The sequence below is a fragment of the Pristis pectinata genome, chromosome 5 (assembly GCF_009764475.1).
Source record: "Pristis pectinata isolate sPriPec2 chromosome 5, sPriPec2.1.pri, whole genome shotgun sequence".
NCBI classification, from domain to species: domain Eukaryota; kingdom Metazoa; phylum Chordata; class Chondrichthyes; order Rhinopristiformes; family Pristidae; genus Pristis; species Pristis pectinata.
In genome coordinates this window covers 101226685-101245407 of record NC_067409.1, presented here as the reverse complement: position 1 = coordinate 101245407, position 18723 = coordinate 101226685, and the positions used below count along the sequence as shown (strand labels likewise).

At 39.6% G+C, this 18723-nt stretch overlaps 1 protein-coding gene across 5 annotated transcripts in view; it reads left to right on the top strand.

The window, feature by feature from the left end:
* trioa (trio Rho guanine nucleotide exchange factor a) overlaps window positions 1-18723 on the top strand; it is a 200587-nt gene that overhangs the window by 86640 nt on the left and 95224 nt on the right. For all 5 annotated transcript variants that reach the window (XR_007956336.1, XM_052015752.1, XM_052015751.1 and 2 more), the window contains 2 exons: window positions 86-225; window positions 8428-8527. Coding sequence is in view for 4 of the 5 variants with exons in the window: in XM_052015752.1 (XP_051871712.1) it covers window positions 86-225; window positions 8428-8527 (240 nt within the window). In the remaining variant the exon portion in view is untranslated. The remainder of the gene's footprint in view (window positions 1-85; window positions 226-8427; window positions 8528-18723) is intronic.

Here is an 18723-nt window from a genome sequence, read left to right as displayed (position 1 = left end):
GCTTTTCAATTCATGGAAGCACTGTAAGCAGAGTAAACCTTTCATGTCAGTTATTATCTTGTTTATATATTTTTCCATGATGAAGGCATCGAGCATTGAAAATAAACAAGATTGGATTAAACATATACGAGAAGTTATACAGGAAAGGACTATTCATCTTAAAGGTGCACTGAAAGAAGCAATCCATCTGCCCAAACCTGCATCTCACAAACATAAAGGAAGGAGGTGAGTGATAACATATTGCTGCTGCTTGCATTGTCATTATAATTATTCCACATGTTATGCTAATAATCCAAGGTAATATTAATATTTAATGTACATTGTCTATCAAGCAAGTCATTCTTTCAAAATCATGAATGGGATGTGTGTCATCCTTCAGATGTATTTGAACCTTCCCGGATTACTTGCATGTTCTCTAAACGGTGAAGCTAAAATCAAGTTGACAACATCTGCAACAAATCTGTCATTTCTGCACCTGTGGAAATGGTTTACTCAACTAAGTAAATCAGATGCAAATTATCGATAATATTTCTTTTATGATTTGGCTAATAACTGCAAAGTTTGAAGTGCATCAACTGCTTTTCATTAATTGCTGTACCATTAATGCAAACAAGTGCCAGTAAATTAACTCTGATAATAGCTTAATGAATTAGGCAGAGTATAAACTAATGTCAACTTTTATATATATGGCAAATTTAACGTACTAAAGCTGCCTCATTAGATCACAAGATCACAAGACAAGGGAGCAGAAGCAGGCCATTTGGCCCATCGAGTCTGCTCCAAGGAAAGGGAAATAGAAATGAGAAATGGGGAATGCGGGAAGAAGAAGAAGAAAAAAAAACTATTCTAATCCCAATTACCGGCCTTATCCCCATATCCCTTGATATCCTGACTATCTATCTATCTATCTCCTTGAACGCCCACACTGATCTGGCTTCCACTGCTGTACGTGGCAAGGAGTTCCACAAATTCACCACCCTCTGGCTAAAGAAATTTTTCCTCATCTCTGTTTTGAAACTGTACGCTCTAATTCTAAGATTGTGCCCTCTGGTCCTGGACTCACCCACCAAGGGAAACAGCCTAGCCACATTTACTCTGTCCTTTCCTATCAATATTTTAAATGTCGCTATGAGGTCCCCTCTCATTCTTCTGTACTCCAGCGAGTACAGTCCAAGAGCCGACAAACGCTCCTCATACTTAAGCCCTTTCATTCCTGGAATCATCCTCGTAAATCTCCTCTGAACCCTCTCCAACGTCAACACATCCTTCCTAAGATGTGGGGCCCAAAATGGCGCACAGTATTCCAAATGAGGCCTCACTAGTGCCCCATAGAGCCTCATTAACACTTCCTTACTTTTATACACTATACCTCTCGAAATGAATGCCAACATAGCATTCGCTTTCTTTACCACCGATCCGACCTGGTGGTTAACCTTTAAGGTATCCTGCACGAGTACCCCCAAGTCCCTTTGTACTTCCGTGCTTTGGATTTTCTCTCCTCCTAGATAATAATCTGCCCGCTTATTTCTGCTTCCAAAGTGTACAACTGCACATTTCCCTACATTGAATCTCATCTGCCGTTTCCTTGCCCATTCTCCTAAACTGTCTAGGTCCCTCTGCAACCTTCCTATCTCTTCAGTACTCCCTACTCCTCCCCCTATCTTGGTGTCATCCGCAAACTTAGCCACGAAACCATTTATTCCATCATCCAAATCGTTAATGTACAAGGTTAAAAAGGAGCGGTCCCAACACCGACCCCTGCGGCACACCACTAGTAACCGGTAACCAACCAGAACGAGATCCTTTTATTTTCACTCTTTGCTTCCTGTCAACCAGCCAATGCTCCACCCATTCTGTTATCCTGCCCGTAATTCCATGACCTCTCATCTTATTAATCAGTCTCTTGTGAGGCACCTTATCAAAGGCCTTTTGAAAGTCTAAATACACAACATCTACCGCCTCTCCCTTATCCACCTTGCCTGTGATTTCTTCAAGAAACTCCAATAGGTTGGTCAGGCAGGATCTTCCCTTCGCAAAACCATGTTGGCTAGGACCTATCCTGCCCTGCGCCTCTAGGTATTCCGTAATCCCGTCTTTGAGGATAGATTCCAATAACTTTCCCACCACTGACGTCAGACTAATAGGTCTGTAATTTCCTTTATGCTGCCTCCCTCCTTTCTTATACAACGGAACTACATTTGCGACCCTCCAGTCCTCCGGAACCACGCCAGAATCTATTGATTTCTGGAAAATAATCGCCAATGCCTCCGCTATCTCTAAAGCCACCTCCTTCAGAACCCGGGGATGCACCTCATCCGGTCCGGGAGACTTATCAGTCTTTAGTCCATTTAGTTTTCCTAGCACCTTCTCCCTAGTAATCTTAACTGAACTCAATTCCATTTCGTGAGACTCCTGACTAACTGGCACATTACTGATGTCCTCCACGGTGAAGACCGATGCAAAATATTCATTGAATTCCTCTGCCATCTCTCTATCGTCCATTATAATAGCTCCTGCACCGTTATCAGTTGGTCCTATATCAACCCGTGTCTCTCTTTTACACCTTATGTATTTAAAAAAACTCTTAGTATCCTTTCGAATGTTATCCGCCAACTTCCTTTCATAATTCCTCTTTTCTTTCCTAATGACCTTCTTAGTTTCTCTCTGCAGGTTTTTAAAAGCTTCCCAGTCCTCTGTTTTGCCACTAATTTTTGCTTCTTTGTATGCTGCCCCTTTTGCTTTTACTTTAGCCTTCACCTCTCTCGTTATCCACATTTGTGCCTTTTTTCCATTCAAAACCTTCTTTTTTCTTGGAATATATCTATCCTGCAATTTCCTTATTTCCTGTAGAAATTCCTTCCATTTCTCCTCTGCCGTCCCTCCAGCCAGCTTACTCTTCCAATCAATTAGGGCCAACTCCTCTCTCATACCATTGTAATTTCCTTTGTTCCACTGAAATATCGATACACCAGTTACCAGTTTCTCCTTCTCAAACTTGAAACTGAACTCAATCATATTGTGATCACTGGTTCCCAGTGGTTCCTTTACCTTTAGTTCCCTAATCACCTCCAGTTCATTACACAGCACCCGATCCAAAACAGCCAATCCCCTGGTGGGCTCTTCAACAAGTTGCTCTAGAAAAACATCCCTTAGACATTCCACAAACTCCCTCTTCTGAGTACTACCACCATTCTGGATTTCCCAGTCCACCTTCATGTTAAAATCCCCCATAATTATCTTCACATTGTCACTCTGGCATGCTTTTTCTATCTCAAACTGCAACTTATCATCCACTTGCTGACTGCTATTAGGGGGCCTATATATGACTGCTACCATTGTCCTTTTACCCTTGCTATTCCTTAGCTCCACCCACAAGGATTCCACCTCCTCTGACCCAATATCCTTCCTTTCTATCGATTTTATATTACTACTAACCATCATGGCCACACCTCCCCCTCTGCCTACCCGCCTATCCTTCCTATACACTGTGTACCCCTGGACATTCAGTTCCCAATCACATCCGTCATAAAGCCATGACTCGGTGATTGCTACAATGTCGTATTTATTAACCTGTAGTTGTGCCACTAGGTCATCTACCTTATTCCTAATGCTACGTGCATTTAAATACAGTACTTTTAGTCCGGTATCTGCTATTAATTTTGTTGTACTTCTATTGTTCAGCAGATTATTCCTGGCTTTCCACCTGTCTATCCTTCTTACCATCTTCACTACATACTACCTTAGACATGTTCCTATATACCTCATCCCCTATCCTAACATTCTGTATCCTAACATCCTGACTTGTTGTACTTCTATTATTCAGCAAATTATCCTGACTTCTCACTTGCCTGTCCTTCTTGCCATCCTCATTGGACTTGTTTCTATAAACTCCCTCCTTTACCTTAGCATCTTGTAACCTAACATCCTGGTTTCCATCCCCCTGCCAGATCAGTTTAAACCCTCCCCTACAACTAAATCAAACATTCCCGCCAAGATATTGGAACCTCTGGAGTTTAGGTGCAACCCATCCTTAGCGAATAGGTCATGCCTCCCCCAAAAAAGGTCCCAATTATCCAAAAATCTGAAGCCCTGCCCCCTGCACCAGTCACTCAGCCACGCATTCATCTGCCAGAGCTTTCTATTCTTCCTATCATTGACACATGGCACAGGTAGTAATCCTGAGATTACTACCCTTGAGGTCCTACTTCTCAACCTTCTCCTTCTTCACTGAACCTCATAAGAAAATGCAAGGACAGATAAGCTTTAAGGAAAGAATTTCAGAGTTGTGGGGCGTGGCTGTTGTAAGGTCATCCACCAGTGGTGGGGCACTTTCATTTGGGAATAAGCAAGAATTGGAAAAGCTTGAAGATTGTCTATAGAGTTAGTAGAGGTGGAGTGGAATTAGGCCATCAGTTGAAAACAAAGATGAGAATTTTAAAATTTATCTTAGCCAGGAACTAAGACAATATGCACAAGGTTAATTGATTAAGAAGATCTGTTGATACCAGTGCCTGTAACCTGATTGGAGAAAATCAAGCACGGGAGTTTCCATAATGCCATAAGATATAGGAGCAGAATTAGGCCATCTGGCCCATCAAGTCTGCTCTACTATTCAATCATGGCTAATTGTTTGTTTCAACCCCATTCTCCCACCTTCTCCCTATAACCTTTAACCCCCTTACCAGTCAAGGAGCTATTAATCTTTGCCTTAAACACACCCAGTGACTTGGCCTCCACAGCCCTCTGTGGCCATAAATTCCACAGATTCACCACCCTCTGGCTGAAGAAATTCCTTCTCATCTCAGTTTTAACGGGATGTCCCTCTATTCTGAAGCTGTGCCCTCGGGTCCTAGACTCTCCTACTAATCGAAACATCCTCTCTACGTCCACTCTATACAGGCCTTTCAGTATCCAGTAAGTTTCAATGTGATCCCCCGTCATCCTTCTGAACTCCTTTGAGTACGGGCTGAGAGACATCAAACGCTGCTCATAGGTTAAGCCATTCATTCCTGGGATCACACTTGTGAACCTCCTCTGGACTGCCTCTTTCCTTGGATGCGGGGCCCAAAATTGATCACAACCTTCCAGATGCACTCTGACCAAAGTCTTATAAAGCCTCAGCAGTACATCCTTGTTTTTATGTTCTAGTCCTCTCGACTCAACCTGCAAGTTAACTTTAAGGGAATTCTGAACCAGCACTCCCAAGTCCCTTTGCACCTCTGATTCCTGAATTCTCTCCCCATTTAGAAAATAGTCTACACCTTTTATTCTTCCTACCAAAGTGCACATACCCACACTTCCATCTGCTGTATTCCATCTGGCCCTTCTTTGTCCACTCTCCCAACCAGTCCAGGACCTCTGCAGACTCCCTCCACCTATCTTGGTATCATCTGCAAACTTGGCCACAGTGCCATCAGTTCCTTCTGGAAACTGGAAAAAGATGTGGGATCATTGTCAAGACTGAAGAGGGGAAATGGGGTAGTGTTAGATGTTTGCTCTATGGGCAAGGAGAAGGAAGGAATACAGCAGGGGGAGCTATATTGATGGTCTTAACCTGGGTAACATAGTTCACGAGTTGTCCATTTGTTATTAACTATTGTTCTTTTGTAACTTTCATTTTGATGAGGCAGAACGTGCCTTGCATAAAGCTGCAGGACTCTATTGTAATTGGGAGAATCATGTAGGGTTCAATCTGCCACTAATTGACTTAGTGTCCATCTACATTGTGACGTGGTTAGTTGGCTCCATAGGCAAGAGGTGACATATTATTGTTAATTTGGTTTAAACTTCAGAACTAGTTGCTAGGCAATAAATGTATTTTTCCTACATTTGTAGGTGCACATGCCATAAATGCTACCTTAGGTTTAATGGATAAAAGCTAAGTTACCAGAGAAACATACATAATTGTGCTAATTGACTCACAATGTGGTACTTGTACTGAAGGGAACAGTTGTTGATGAAAACATGACAATCTTTAGATCATTGATGCATGTCGGTAGAAGAATCTGCATGTTCCTACAGACTAGTGTGCCACTCTCAGGAAGATTATTGTTAGAAAATGTAGACTGATCTTAAAATTGTCATGAAATTATGCTTTAATGTTTCTGTGTTTTGTCTCTTTCCCCAAAGGTAATTTTACTTATAAGGTAAATCGTAAAACAAAGTTAGCCCGTTTTTTTTTGAGCACACAAAACCAGTTGTAGACACCAGGCAGTACACAAAAATTGCAAAGGTTTCAGAAATTTTGCCACAATCACGATAATTTTCTGTCTGGGGGTTTCTATGAACTTGATGCAGCGTACCAAAAGTATTTGTCAACAAAGCAAATATTAAAAGATTTTGATGCCTTGCAAATTGAAGAGAAATATTTTCAGTAGATGTTGTCGGCCATAGCTCACAAATGTCAGTGAACGGCATAGCAACCACCAAATTAGAGAACTGGTTAATTAAAGCATTGCCTCGTAATAAACCTGACATTTTTGGAAGTATTTTTGTACACAATGTGATTCCTGCAAGCATTTATGCAATCAAGAAAAATTGGTTAACCCTGCACCATAACTTGGAATGTGCACTTCAGACATTTATTTATCTGCAGTTAATTATTTTTCTTGAACTTGTGTGGTGAAATTCAAGTTCTAGTGCTAATATTTTAAATATTGTTTTTGTGCAGGTAACAAACGTATTGTGCAGAGAGAAACAGAGATATTTCAGTTTAATCACTTTTCATAAAAGAGCTCTGAGTGCTCATTAACTTCAAATATTCTTTCCTGTTTCTCTCTCCACATTTGCTTTATCCGCTGAGTGATTCCAGCATTTTCTGTTCTCATCCCGGATTTCTAGTTTTCTGAGTACTTTGATTTAGTGAGAAGTATATGATTAGGTTCAAATAGCTCTTTAATGACTTTTCCAAAACCTACTTGGTAAATGTTGAATTTGAAGTGGAGAGTTGAGTATTGCTTTTTGTATGGCTATTTGTGTTTGAAACAACAATGCCAAAGAATGTAATGCTGGAAATATGTTATTGCATGTTAGCATCAAGGTGTATTTTAGAAAATCTTTTGGTTTGAGACCAAATTTGTAGCAGGTTAAGTTAACTTTTAGAATTCACATTTGCCTTGCCATTTGTGGAGTGTTATCTCGAATCTGCAGTGCAGGTGCAAGGTATTCAGCATAACTGCTTTAGGGTAACTGTGAAGCAAAATACTGCAGATACTAAAAATCTGAAAATTCTGGTTCTGCAGAGAGAAAAACTGTTAACAATTCAGTTCAGTGACCTTTTACTGAAACCATTCCAATAAAAAAAAAATCTTTAACTGGAAATATTAAGACTTTTCTCTCTTCAGATGAGTAATGCTTAAAAGGCATTTACAGGCATTTTGGTGTTTAAGACAGGCACATGAACAGGCAAGGATTAGAGGGATACAGATTGGTGCAGATGTGGTGGACTGATGGGTCTGTTTTGGTCTGTGCTCTATATCCTTCTTGTAATTAGCGATGGTGAAATGTTAATGTGTAATTGATAAGGAAAAATATCAGACCACCTTGGAAGTAATAGATTGAAAAGAAAAATTAATGTTGAGGGTCCTCCCATCTTCCACCCTGCATAAACTTGGCCTTGCCCAAAAATCTCCTACCTGCATTCAAATTCTCAGTTCCAATCATTTATCATCCCCTATGCTTGCAGATCTGAATTAGTGTCCAGTCTATCAATGGCTCAGTTTTAATGTTCTCACCCTTCATTTCAAATCTCTCCATGGCCTTACCTCTGGGAATCTGTAACCTCCAGGAGCTACATTACCATAGAGAGCTCCAACTCTGCAAATCCATGATTTATATTGCTCTACCATTAGTAGTTATGTACTAGTTTACCTAGGAAGTAAGTGCTAAAGTTTCCTCAGCAAACCTCTCCATCTCTTTCTTCCTTGAAGATATTCCTTAAGACCTACATTTGACCACACTTTTTATCATTTGTTTAATTATTTCATTATATGGCTTGTGATCAAATTTTGTTTGGCAACCATATTGTGAATTACTTTGCAGTGAGTTACTTCATTGAAGCGTTATATAAATGCAATTATTTCAGGGAAAAAAAACATTGATGACATCTCAAGAGAGCTCACCTGTCCGTAAAATCCACACTGTTATTTTGAAGTTTATCTAGGCATTCTCAGAGTTAAGAGAAACAGAATAGAAACAGACTAATGGATTTCTCACTAGCTGGTGAGAATGAATGGTAAAACTTTGAATCAAGCATGATCATAAACACATATATTGGGTGGGAAGGGCACATTATTGTGATATAACTTCTAAGTAAACATGTTTAATAAATAAGTACCTATGATGGAAGATTTATAATAATTAAGAACCACCATCTGTTAAAATTCGCCTGAAATACTAAAGACAGCGGGATGTTTCATTGTTTTTCAGGGATGGAGAAGAACTGGACAGTCAGGGAGATGCAAGCAGTCAACCTGACACAATCTCCATAGCATCACGGACCTCACAGAATACTTTGGACAGTGATAAGGTAGGTGACTTTGTGATGTTCAATGTGGTTTTCATGGGTTTGACTAGATTTCAGTGAATTGACTCCAGAAATAGTACTCTTCACAATTAAAAGCATAGTTTTTAACCAATGGGTTGTGACTTTCTATATCTTTTGAAATTGGAGGTCAACGGCGTCATCCACTAGAATTTGTGGTCTGAAACTAAAACAAGATTTACTAATTTACTGTTTTTTGTTTCTGCCAAAATATCCACGATAACCACGATAAGAGGAAAGTGAAGCCAAGTATCCATGTATTATGTAAAATAGGCTAACAGATACAGTTTGCATCAACAAATAAAAACTTAAAATTGTAGCTTATTATTAGTGTGCTGCAAGTCAAAAAATATTTGCGACTTCTGAATGTGATCTTATACCTTCAATGTTAGTCATGTAGAAAAAATACTGCCTAGAAGAAAATGAGATGTAGCAGTGATTAATTTTATTTGCCCATAACTAATAGATTATTTAAACAGTTGCAAGTCAGGCTTCTGATCTGAATATATGCCTTATTTCTTTAAGCTGCTTTTTGGCTCACAGTTTGCAGTATTTTAGTTGAAACTGATCTGAAGCTTTAGAACATGAAAGTACTTTGGAAAATAGTTAGATGATAAAACCACAGTTTGTATGGAGCTGAGCCACGTGCAAGAGGATACTATTAGATTTCTTCTCTAATTTGGTTGAACTAGAATGAGCAGTGATAATTGCAATAATTTGCAAGAGAGAATCATATTTGTGCATCTTTTTCCAATAAATCACAATGTAGAATTTGAACATTGAATGCAGACAGAATTAAACTCTAATGGAATTGCCCTGTGGTCAAAAGGCTGTTTCCTAGCAGATTAAGGATTTCACTTCATATGGGGCTCCTGGGCTAATCCTGGCAGGACTCATGTTTCCAAGAAAGAAATTTACATGTAGTAATCTGAAAGCAGCACTGGAAATCTAATTTCAAAGCCAAATATTATAAGTATATCTCATGTTTTTGGAATATCTGCTTAGTTGCATTTCTTGTGCAGTTCCCCAAGTATTAGTATAATTAGTACAGAAGATAGAGTCATAGAGTTGTACAACACAGAAATGGCCCTTGGCTCACCATATCCATGCCAATCTGTTTACCCAGCTACACTAATCCCATTTGCCTGCACTAGGTCCATATCCTGCCTATTTAAGTACCTGTCCAAATGTCTTTTAAAAATAGTGATTACATCTGGCTCTACCACCTCCTCTGGCAGCGAGTTCCAGATATCAACAACACTCTGTGTGGGGAGGATAAAAAAACCTTTCACTTCAAATCCTTTTTAAAGCTCCTTTCTCTCACCTAAACCCATGCCCTCTTGTTTTTGATACCCTTGCCATGGGGAAAAATAGATTCTAACTATCTACCCTCTCTATGTCTCTCATAATCCACAATCTCCCCCAGTAACCAAAGTCCTCCAATCCAGGCAATATCCTGGTGAATCTCCTCTGCACTCTCTCAGTGCAACCATATCCTGCGCATGGGGTGGTGATCAGAACTACATACAATACTCTAAATGCAAGAATGTGAAACTTTAAAGACAAATTAAGTATAAATTGAACCTTTGCAGTATTTTGTATTAGAAACAGATCGCACTCATAAAACTGTTCAAGGTGCCTGGGTCACAAGCAGAGTTGTTGCTCACTCTGCTGACTTGGGGCTATTTTCGGAGACTCTGCATTAGTAAGTAAGCTTTCAAAGGTTTTCTTTCATTTTTACTTGGGGACGTGACAACTGTAATTCCTTAATCCCTTGGCCTGACCTCAAGTTGTGTCTCCTGTGCTTGTCCCTCACCACCAACCCCATCACAATGACCTGCGGTCCCCATGTTTAACCGAGCTGCTGTAGCTGTCCCACAGGGTGGAACAATCTGTAAATGGCAACCAGGCCTCAGCAATAAACCCCAGGACACCTGTCACACAAAAGTATTCCCACCCTTCTTCTGAGATAATCAGAGATATTTGAATTAGATTTAATTGACTAAAAATATTAACAAAGTAAAACATTTTAAAAAAATTAATTTGAAATCACTGATGGGATTTACTAAAATAAGAAAAGTTCACAAACCTTTACTTCCCTTTTCCATCAAGCCCATTAATTGGTAAATTGGTTTATTATTGTCACATGTACCGAGGTACAGTGAAAAACTTGTCTTGCACACCATTCATACAGATCAATTCATTACACAGTGCGTTGAGGTAGTACAGGGTAAAAACAATAACAGAATACAGAGTAAAGAGTTACAGTTACAGAAAAAGTGCCGTGCAGGTAGTAATAAGATGCAAGGTCATAATGAGATAGATTGTGAAGGTCAAGAGTCCATTTTATTGTACTAGGGAACCATTCAATAGTCTTATAACAGCAGGATAGAAACTGTCCTTGAGCCTGGTGGTGCATGCTTTCAGGCTTTTGTATCTTCTGCCCGATGGGAAAAGATCTGGGGTGGGTGGGGTCTTTGATTATGTTGGCTGCTTTACTGAGGCAGCGAGAAGTATAGACAGAGTCCACGGAAGGGAGGCTGGTTTCCGTGATGTGCTGAACTGTGTCCACAGCTCTCTGCAGTTTCTTGCGGTCTTGGGCAGAGCAGTTGCCATACCAAGCCATGATACATATGGATAGAATGCTTTCTGTGGTGCATCAATAAAAGTTGGTGAGGGTCAAAGGGGACATGCCAAATTTCTTTAGCCTCCTGAGGAAGTAGAGGCACTGGTGAGCTTTCTTGACCATGGCGTCTACATGGTTAGATCAGACAGGCTATTGGTGATGTTCACTCCCAGGAACTTGAAGCTTTCAACCCTCTTGACCTCGGCACCATTGATGTAGACAGGAGCATGTGCAGAAAATAGCACATGCTATAGAGCATGTGCCTTCCTGAAGTCAATGACCAGCTCTTTTGTTTTGCTGACATTGAGAGAAAGGTTGTTCTTATGACACCATGTCACTGGGCTCTCTATCTCCTTCCTGTACTCTGACTCATCGTTATTTGAGATACGGCCCGCTACAATGGTATCATCTGCAAACTTTTAGATGGAGTTAGAGCAGAATCTGGCCACACAGTCATGAGTGTATAGGGAGTAGAAGAGGGGGCTGAGGATGCAGCTTTGTGGGGCACCGGTGCTGAGAATAATCGTGGCGAAGGTGTTGCTGCCTATCATGACTGATTGCGGCCTGTTGGTCAGGAAGTCAAGGATCCACTTGCAAAGGAAGATGTTGAGTCACAGGTCTCAGAGTTTGGAGATGAGTTTGCTTGGAGTTATAGTATTGAATGCGGAGCTGTAGTCAATAAACAATAGTCTAACAACAGTAGGTGTCTTTACTGTTGAGATGCTCCAGAGATGAGTGTAGGGCTAGGGAGATGGTGTCCGCCATAGACCTGTTTAATTGGTAGTCGAATTGCCGTGGGTCGATGTTGTCTGGGAGGCTGGAGTTAATGCGTGCCATGACCGGCCTCTCGAAGCAGTTTGTGATGGTGGATGTCAGAGCCACCGGGTGGTAGCCATTAAGACACATTGCCTTGTTTTTCTGAGGTACTGGGATCCCGGTAATTGGGTACTGAATAAACCCATTGAAATGAATGGCTCTGGTATAATGCTGCATAACTAGATATAAAGTGCATCCAGCCCAAGAACTCTGGATGCTCGTGCTGTACACCTGAGATCAGCAGCAAAGTAGGAGGTTAGATACATAGGTATCTGACTTCTGACTTTCCCTGCTTCCATACAGGTGCTGAAGTCAGAAGTGCTGTTTCCCAAAACGAGTGCCATACTGGCACTTCTCTTTTGCGCATTCCAGTCTAATTTAAATTGTTCTGTTATATACCTGGGGGTATTTTCTGTAATTTAAAATCAGGTTCATCATAGGAGTTGTATTGACAATGCTTTTCATTTGCTTTTTTAATTTTGCACATTTTTTGGAATACATCTGTTTATGCCTATGTTAACCAAACCAAACTATTTTAGCTAATCAAGGAATACACTGTAAAGTTACAATTACACTTTAAAACTGCCTCATTATACAAAGCCATCCTTGGCAGATCAGGCAAACACAAATAAATATCTGAGAGGAACTTGGGTAAAGAAGCACATTTTGCAATGGCTGGACTCGCCAGTCCAATCCAAAACAAAAGCACTGCCACTGTGTTAATGGCGCAAACCTTGCTTGAAGAATAATGTCAAGATCATGAAACACACTGTTAATAATGTCCTGATCAGGCTCCCAGTTCGGTTGAAGAAACAACACAGAAATGGGCCATTCAGCTCAGTATCTCCATGCCCAAGTTTGTGCTCCATGTGAGATTTCTCCCACCTCCCTCATCCACACCGGGAGATTATCATTCTTAATGTGTTTCATGAGCTTATATGGACAAGTGAAATTAATTAGTGAAAATTATTATTTCTTGTAATGGTAAGCTTCACACAATAATCTTTCATTTTGTTTTTTTTAACTATTCCTGGAAACTAACAATGTAATTCTCTTACTTTATGCCTGCATCTAGTTTGAAAATTTTAGTTAAATAATATGCTTATTTCCCTTATAAATAGCAATTATTCAGCTACAGTGTGCTTTAAGTTAATAAGCCACCATTTACCATCATGGTCATGGTGACAATCACTGCCTGCTTACTGCTTTTAATGTACACCCAGCAACTGAAGGTAGAAAAAGCTCTTGTGCAGTGATTGGTGCAGCAATTGGGAGTAATCATGAAACATCCTTTTCGTCTGATTATAAGTACACTCTGTTGGCTTTTGCATCAATACAGAACCTTTTTGTTATGCTAATATCATAACCTTTAATTTGAAGAGAATTCATTGTATTCCGAATTTGCCAGAATAAACATAGTCCATCTCTGCTGCAAAATAAATAAAGGAATCCAACTGGTGTGGGTTTGAAACTGCCTTTGAAGCCATTTTGGTATTTCTGGTATTGCAAGAAAACAATGAAAGATTTAGACGATTCAGCTGGTAGTTCAAGCCGAAGTATGGAGTCTGTGACCCAGCTTCTGAGCTCCTTAGCTGTTCCTCATCAAAACTGGGTAAGTTTCTTGTACTATAGCTTTCATGTAGAGGGCAAGATTGAAATCAGGAAAATAATCTATAAATGTGCTGGTTATTGCAGTGATGCTGTTAGCAAATTAATTCTCCAATAAATGTATGGCTTTTAGAGTTCTGAAAATTAACTGTTTGTAGAAGAGAGCAATTCAACCTTAATCGACTGGCATTGCTTCTCTTCAATTTATGTGATATCTTCCCATTTTTGAAATTCCTGTTGACCGTATGTAAAAATAAAATGTATATATTAGCCAAATGGATAATACATTAACCTTTCACCACTTACCAGGTTTGGCATTTGGTGTTTTCAGAGTAGGATTCATCAAGCTGGTCCATGAATAAAATAAAAATTTCTTTGCAGCTAAAACGTTATATCAACAAATTAATTTGTTTCACCATTGCATGGATTATGCTGTAGGGTATACACAATTATTTTGTTAATCGCATACTGATCAGGGTGTTAATAATGGAATAGCACTTGCCCACTTGTGCTTACATAATAAAGCTTGATTGAAACACTATTGTAGAAATCTTATCAAATTGTTTCTCTCTCATCAATATATGGTGTTTTAATTCAATTTAGGATGTCTATTCTGGATTGATTCTAAATTAATTCAATGTCATTAACTGAAACTCCATTGTTTTAATCATTAAATAGTTTTGATCTAAGCTTGGGTAAAATGTCTACTGTGAATAATGTAATAGTTTGCTTTTATTTTTACAGTAGAAATCATTTATACTGTACAATGTTTTCATTTTGCTTTGTGATTGAATTTAATTGTTATTTCAAAAAAATCATTTTGAGTGTATAAATTGCAAATTGTAAGTGCGTCACAGTAATGACAGAATAGCTTGTGCCTTCAGATAACCATCTTTTTCACTGATTCATACACCATGCTGAGAAAGATCATATGGAAATTGCACTCCAAAAGAAAATCCGTAATCTGTGGTTTAGTCCTTAAGGAATGTGAATATCTATGCCTTGCAGGTAACTGATGGTATCCTGACCTGGGGAGTTCAGATTTTGAAAATGTACTGGAAGGTTTCCTTCCTTTTTATATATATAAAAAAAATCATTTAACTTCAGAAAATGCCTTCACTGTTATACATTTTATGAATCAAGCAGAAAATTTCTATTCGTCCTGACTATATCAAGCATAACTTTGCATTTAATAGCCTGGAAATTGTTTCACACCTCATAAAATGCATTAAATTGGGGCTGTATGGTGGACCAATGCATATCTTCTTTACGAACCCCTTGATGCAATAGTCTGTTACACATCTGGCTCTACACTTCGTCCTAACTTTGTGTCTGCAAGCCCTGTCTTTTGCAGGGCAATTATGATAGGTTGAGAAGCGGGGTCATAGTAGAGAGAGGATGGGTGCAGAGGAAGGTTGGAATTTCAGTCAAAGAATGAAGAAGACCTTGTCAGATTGTGGAGGAGGGGATTAGTGTTAGGACAGCTGCCTGTTCATCACTGAAGGAGAGTTACACTATTGGAGTTGATTTGAGTGAGACTTCGGGCTATATCATGTTGGATCAGACCTACTGCACGGAATCTCCAACCAAGGTCCTGAACTTAACTGGCCACTTGCTGAGGACTCATCTCACTAGTCCTCCATGCTCTCTAATCCAGCAACAAGATTTGATTGTGTCTGGCTCATGAAGCGCAGAGGTCCCACCCCCCCAAATGGGAACATGCGGAAATGCTATCTAGTTTAAAGCTACCACACAAAATGCTGGAGGAACTCAGCAGGTCAGGCAGCATCTATGGAGGGAAATGAACAGTCGACGTTTCGGGTCAAGACCCTTCATCAGGACTGGAAAAGAAGAGGGAAGAAGCCAGAATTAAAATATTCCAGCATCTACAGAATCTCTTGTGTCTGTGTCCTAGTTTAAAGCTGTTGCTAACATTAATATCTATTAAAATTGAAGAAAATACTCTTGTTATTTTATTATTGAAAAATATAAAATGAAAAAAATAAAAATACATCAAGATAATTAATAAGAAATTAAAGTAAATAAATGAAATAAAACTTCCTCTTTGCCACCTAATATGCCGGCTAGGAATCTCCATTGAAATCAGATCTGGCACAGGTTCCAAGTGGTGTTTCCCCAATGTAATTCTAGAGATAGCTACCTCGATCCCACCCTGCCACTGGACTCCACCAGGAGTCCAGCCACCAAGTAATTGACACATTACCCCCAAAAGCAGTCACTAAGATCCAAATTGTGCAAGTTCCAGACTTTAATTTGACTGGCAGAGTAGCAGCAATGCCAAACCAGTGGCAGCACTAAAAAGAATGAGACCTTGTCTGCCAACTCAGATATATATAAAAGATCCTGTGTAATAATCTTGAAGAAGAGCAAGGAATTCTCATCTTGTGTTTTGGCTAATGTTTATCCTTCAACCAAAATTGGAGACAGATTATCTGGTCATTTTATGACATTGCAATCTGTTGGAACTTGCACATATTAGCACTTCCCATGTCACAACAGTGATTACACTCCAGATGTACTTCATCGGCTGTAAAGCACTTTGGGACATCTTCAGATTGTGAAAGGCATTATTTAATGTCTTTTATTCTTTTTGATATCAAATATACATTCTACATTCGAGAGGCTGGTCATGGCACGCATCAACTCCAGCCTCCCACACAACCGCGACCCACTGCAACTCACCTACCACTGATGCCATCTCCCTGACCCTACACTCATCCCTGGAGCATCTGGACAGTAAAGAAACTTGCGTTAGACTGTTGTTTATTGACTACAGCTCCGCCTTCAATACTATTACTCCAAGCAAATTCATCTCCAAACTCTGAGACCTGTGACTCAACATCTCCCTTTGCAACTGGATCCTTGACTTCCTGACCAACAGACCGCAATCAGTAAGGGTAGGCAGCAACATCTCCACCACGATCATTCTCAACACTGGTGCCCCACAAGGCTGCATCCTCAACCCCCTACTCTACTCCGTATACACTCATGACTACACAGCCAGTTTCTGCTTTAACTCCATCTACAAGTTTGCAGATGATATCACCGTAGTGGGCCGTATCTCAAATAACGATGAGTCAGAGTACAGGAAGGAGATAGAGAGCCTAGTGGCACGGTGTCATGACAACAACCTTTCTCTCAATGTCAGCAAAGCAAATGAGCTGGTCATTGACTTCAGGAAGGGGGAACGGTGCACATGCTCCTGTCTACATCAACAGTGCTGACCTCGAAAGGGTTGAGAGCTTCAAGTTCCTGGGAGTGAACATCACCAATAGCCTGTCCTGGTCCAACCACGTAGATGTCCTGGCCAAGAAAGCTCACCAGTGCCTCTACTTCCTCAGGAAGCTAAAGAAATTTGGCATGTCCCCATTGACCCTCAACAATTTTTATCAATGCACCAATAGAAAGCATCCTATCTGATTCATCATAGCTTGGTATGGCAACTGCTCTGCTCTTGATGGCAAAAAACTGCAGAGAGTTGTGGACACAACTCGGCACATCATGGAAACCAGCCTCCCCTCCATGGATTCTGTCTATACTTCTCGCTACCTCAGTGAAGCAGCCAGCATAATCAAAGACCCCCACCCACCCCAGACGTTTTCTCCTCTCTCCTCCCCCATTGGGCAGAAGATGCAAAAGCCTGAAAGCGCATACTGCCTGGTTCAAGAACAGCTTCTGTCCCACTGTTATAAGACTGTTAAACGGTTCCCTGGAACGATAAGGCGGACTCTTGACCTCACAATCTACCTCATTATGACCTTGCATCTTATTCTCTACCTGCACTGCACTTTCTCTGTAGCTGTTAGACTTTACTCTGCACTCTGTTATTGTTTACCCTTGTACTACCTCAATGCATACTGATGACCTCAGTATTGTCTTGACCTATGATTATCTCTCATTCAATGTTATTAAAGATAAAGGTTATTTGGACATTCTGTTTCTAGAGCAACAATCAAAATGCCAAAGAAACATACATTGATCTGGTATGAATGGTATGCAAAACAAGTTTTCACTGTGCCTTGGTACATGTGACAATAATAAACCAATTCCATTTAAGGTAGATACATTAGTATTCCTAACCATGAGTAAATTGATCAACAGTGATTCATCAAATCAATCAATGGCTGCACACTTTAATTAATCTGAACTGGAGAGTAGGTGGATAGGGTGGGGTTGGAATGGGATAACTTTAGTTTGGTCTACACATTTATTTTGTTACAAAATAACTCAAAACATAAATTTGCTTTATTTGCAAATTTGGTCAGTAAGTGAAAACGTAGACCTATTTTAAACTAGGTTTGCTCCGTTTTTATTTCATAATCTGATTTCTTCACAAAAAATAGGTAAGATATACATGTTGTACTTATTGCAAAGGATTCAACTAAGTAAATGAAAATAAGTATTGAAAGTTGGTTAAATAATTTACTGATTCTGTTGTTAGACTAAAAGCATTAATTGCTGTGATTACAAGCTGCTTATGGTTTTTACTCCATCCATGACAATCAGAATATACTCTTATTGGTATGCACTTAACAAACATCAATTATATAAACGGTATTTGAAGTTGGCAATGGATTCTGAAATGTATAAATACCTGAGTTGCATGTAGTTAAGTGCAGTAATTTGTCGTGATGACATTTTTGCAAAGCCCAAAGCAAAATATTCACCACAAGTTTAATAATGATTCATTAGGAAGCTCTGTAAGCTTGGTTGTGTTTTCCGCTTGGTTGAGTGCAGCTTTGTAATAGCAGGAGGGTCAATCATTATAAAAGGCCACACAAAAATTCACTGAGTTAAATAGAAATTGAAATGAGTAAGCAAAAAATAACAATGGTATGGGAACAAAGCATTTGAAAGCTGATGAGCACAGTATTCTGTTATTATCAGAAACAATAATTGGGAATAACGTGAATTTTTAAAGCAAATTTTTCAATTTTTTTTGCAAACCCAAATAGAACCTAAAGTTTGAATACTTTTAATTTGAATTTAATCCAGTTGAATCACCACATTTAATTTTAATTAATTGAGAATTGGTCCAAGGCAAAGTTATGTTTGTTGGAAACTTGCAGCCAGACTTTTCTTCTGGTCAGTTTCCTGGGGAAGATTCGAT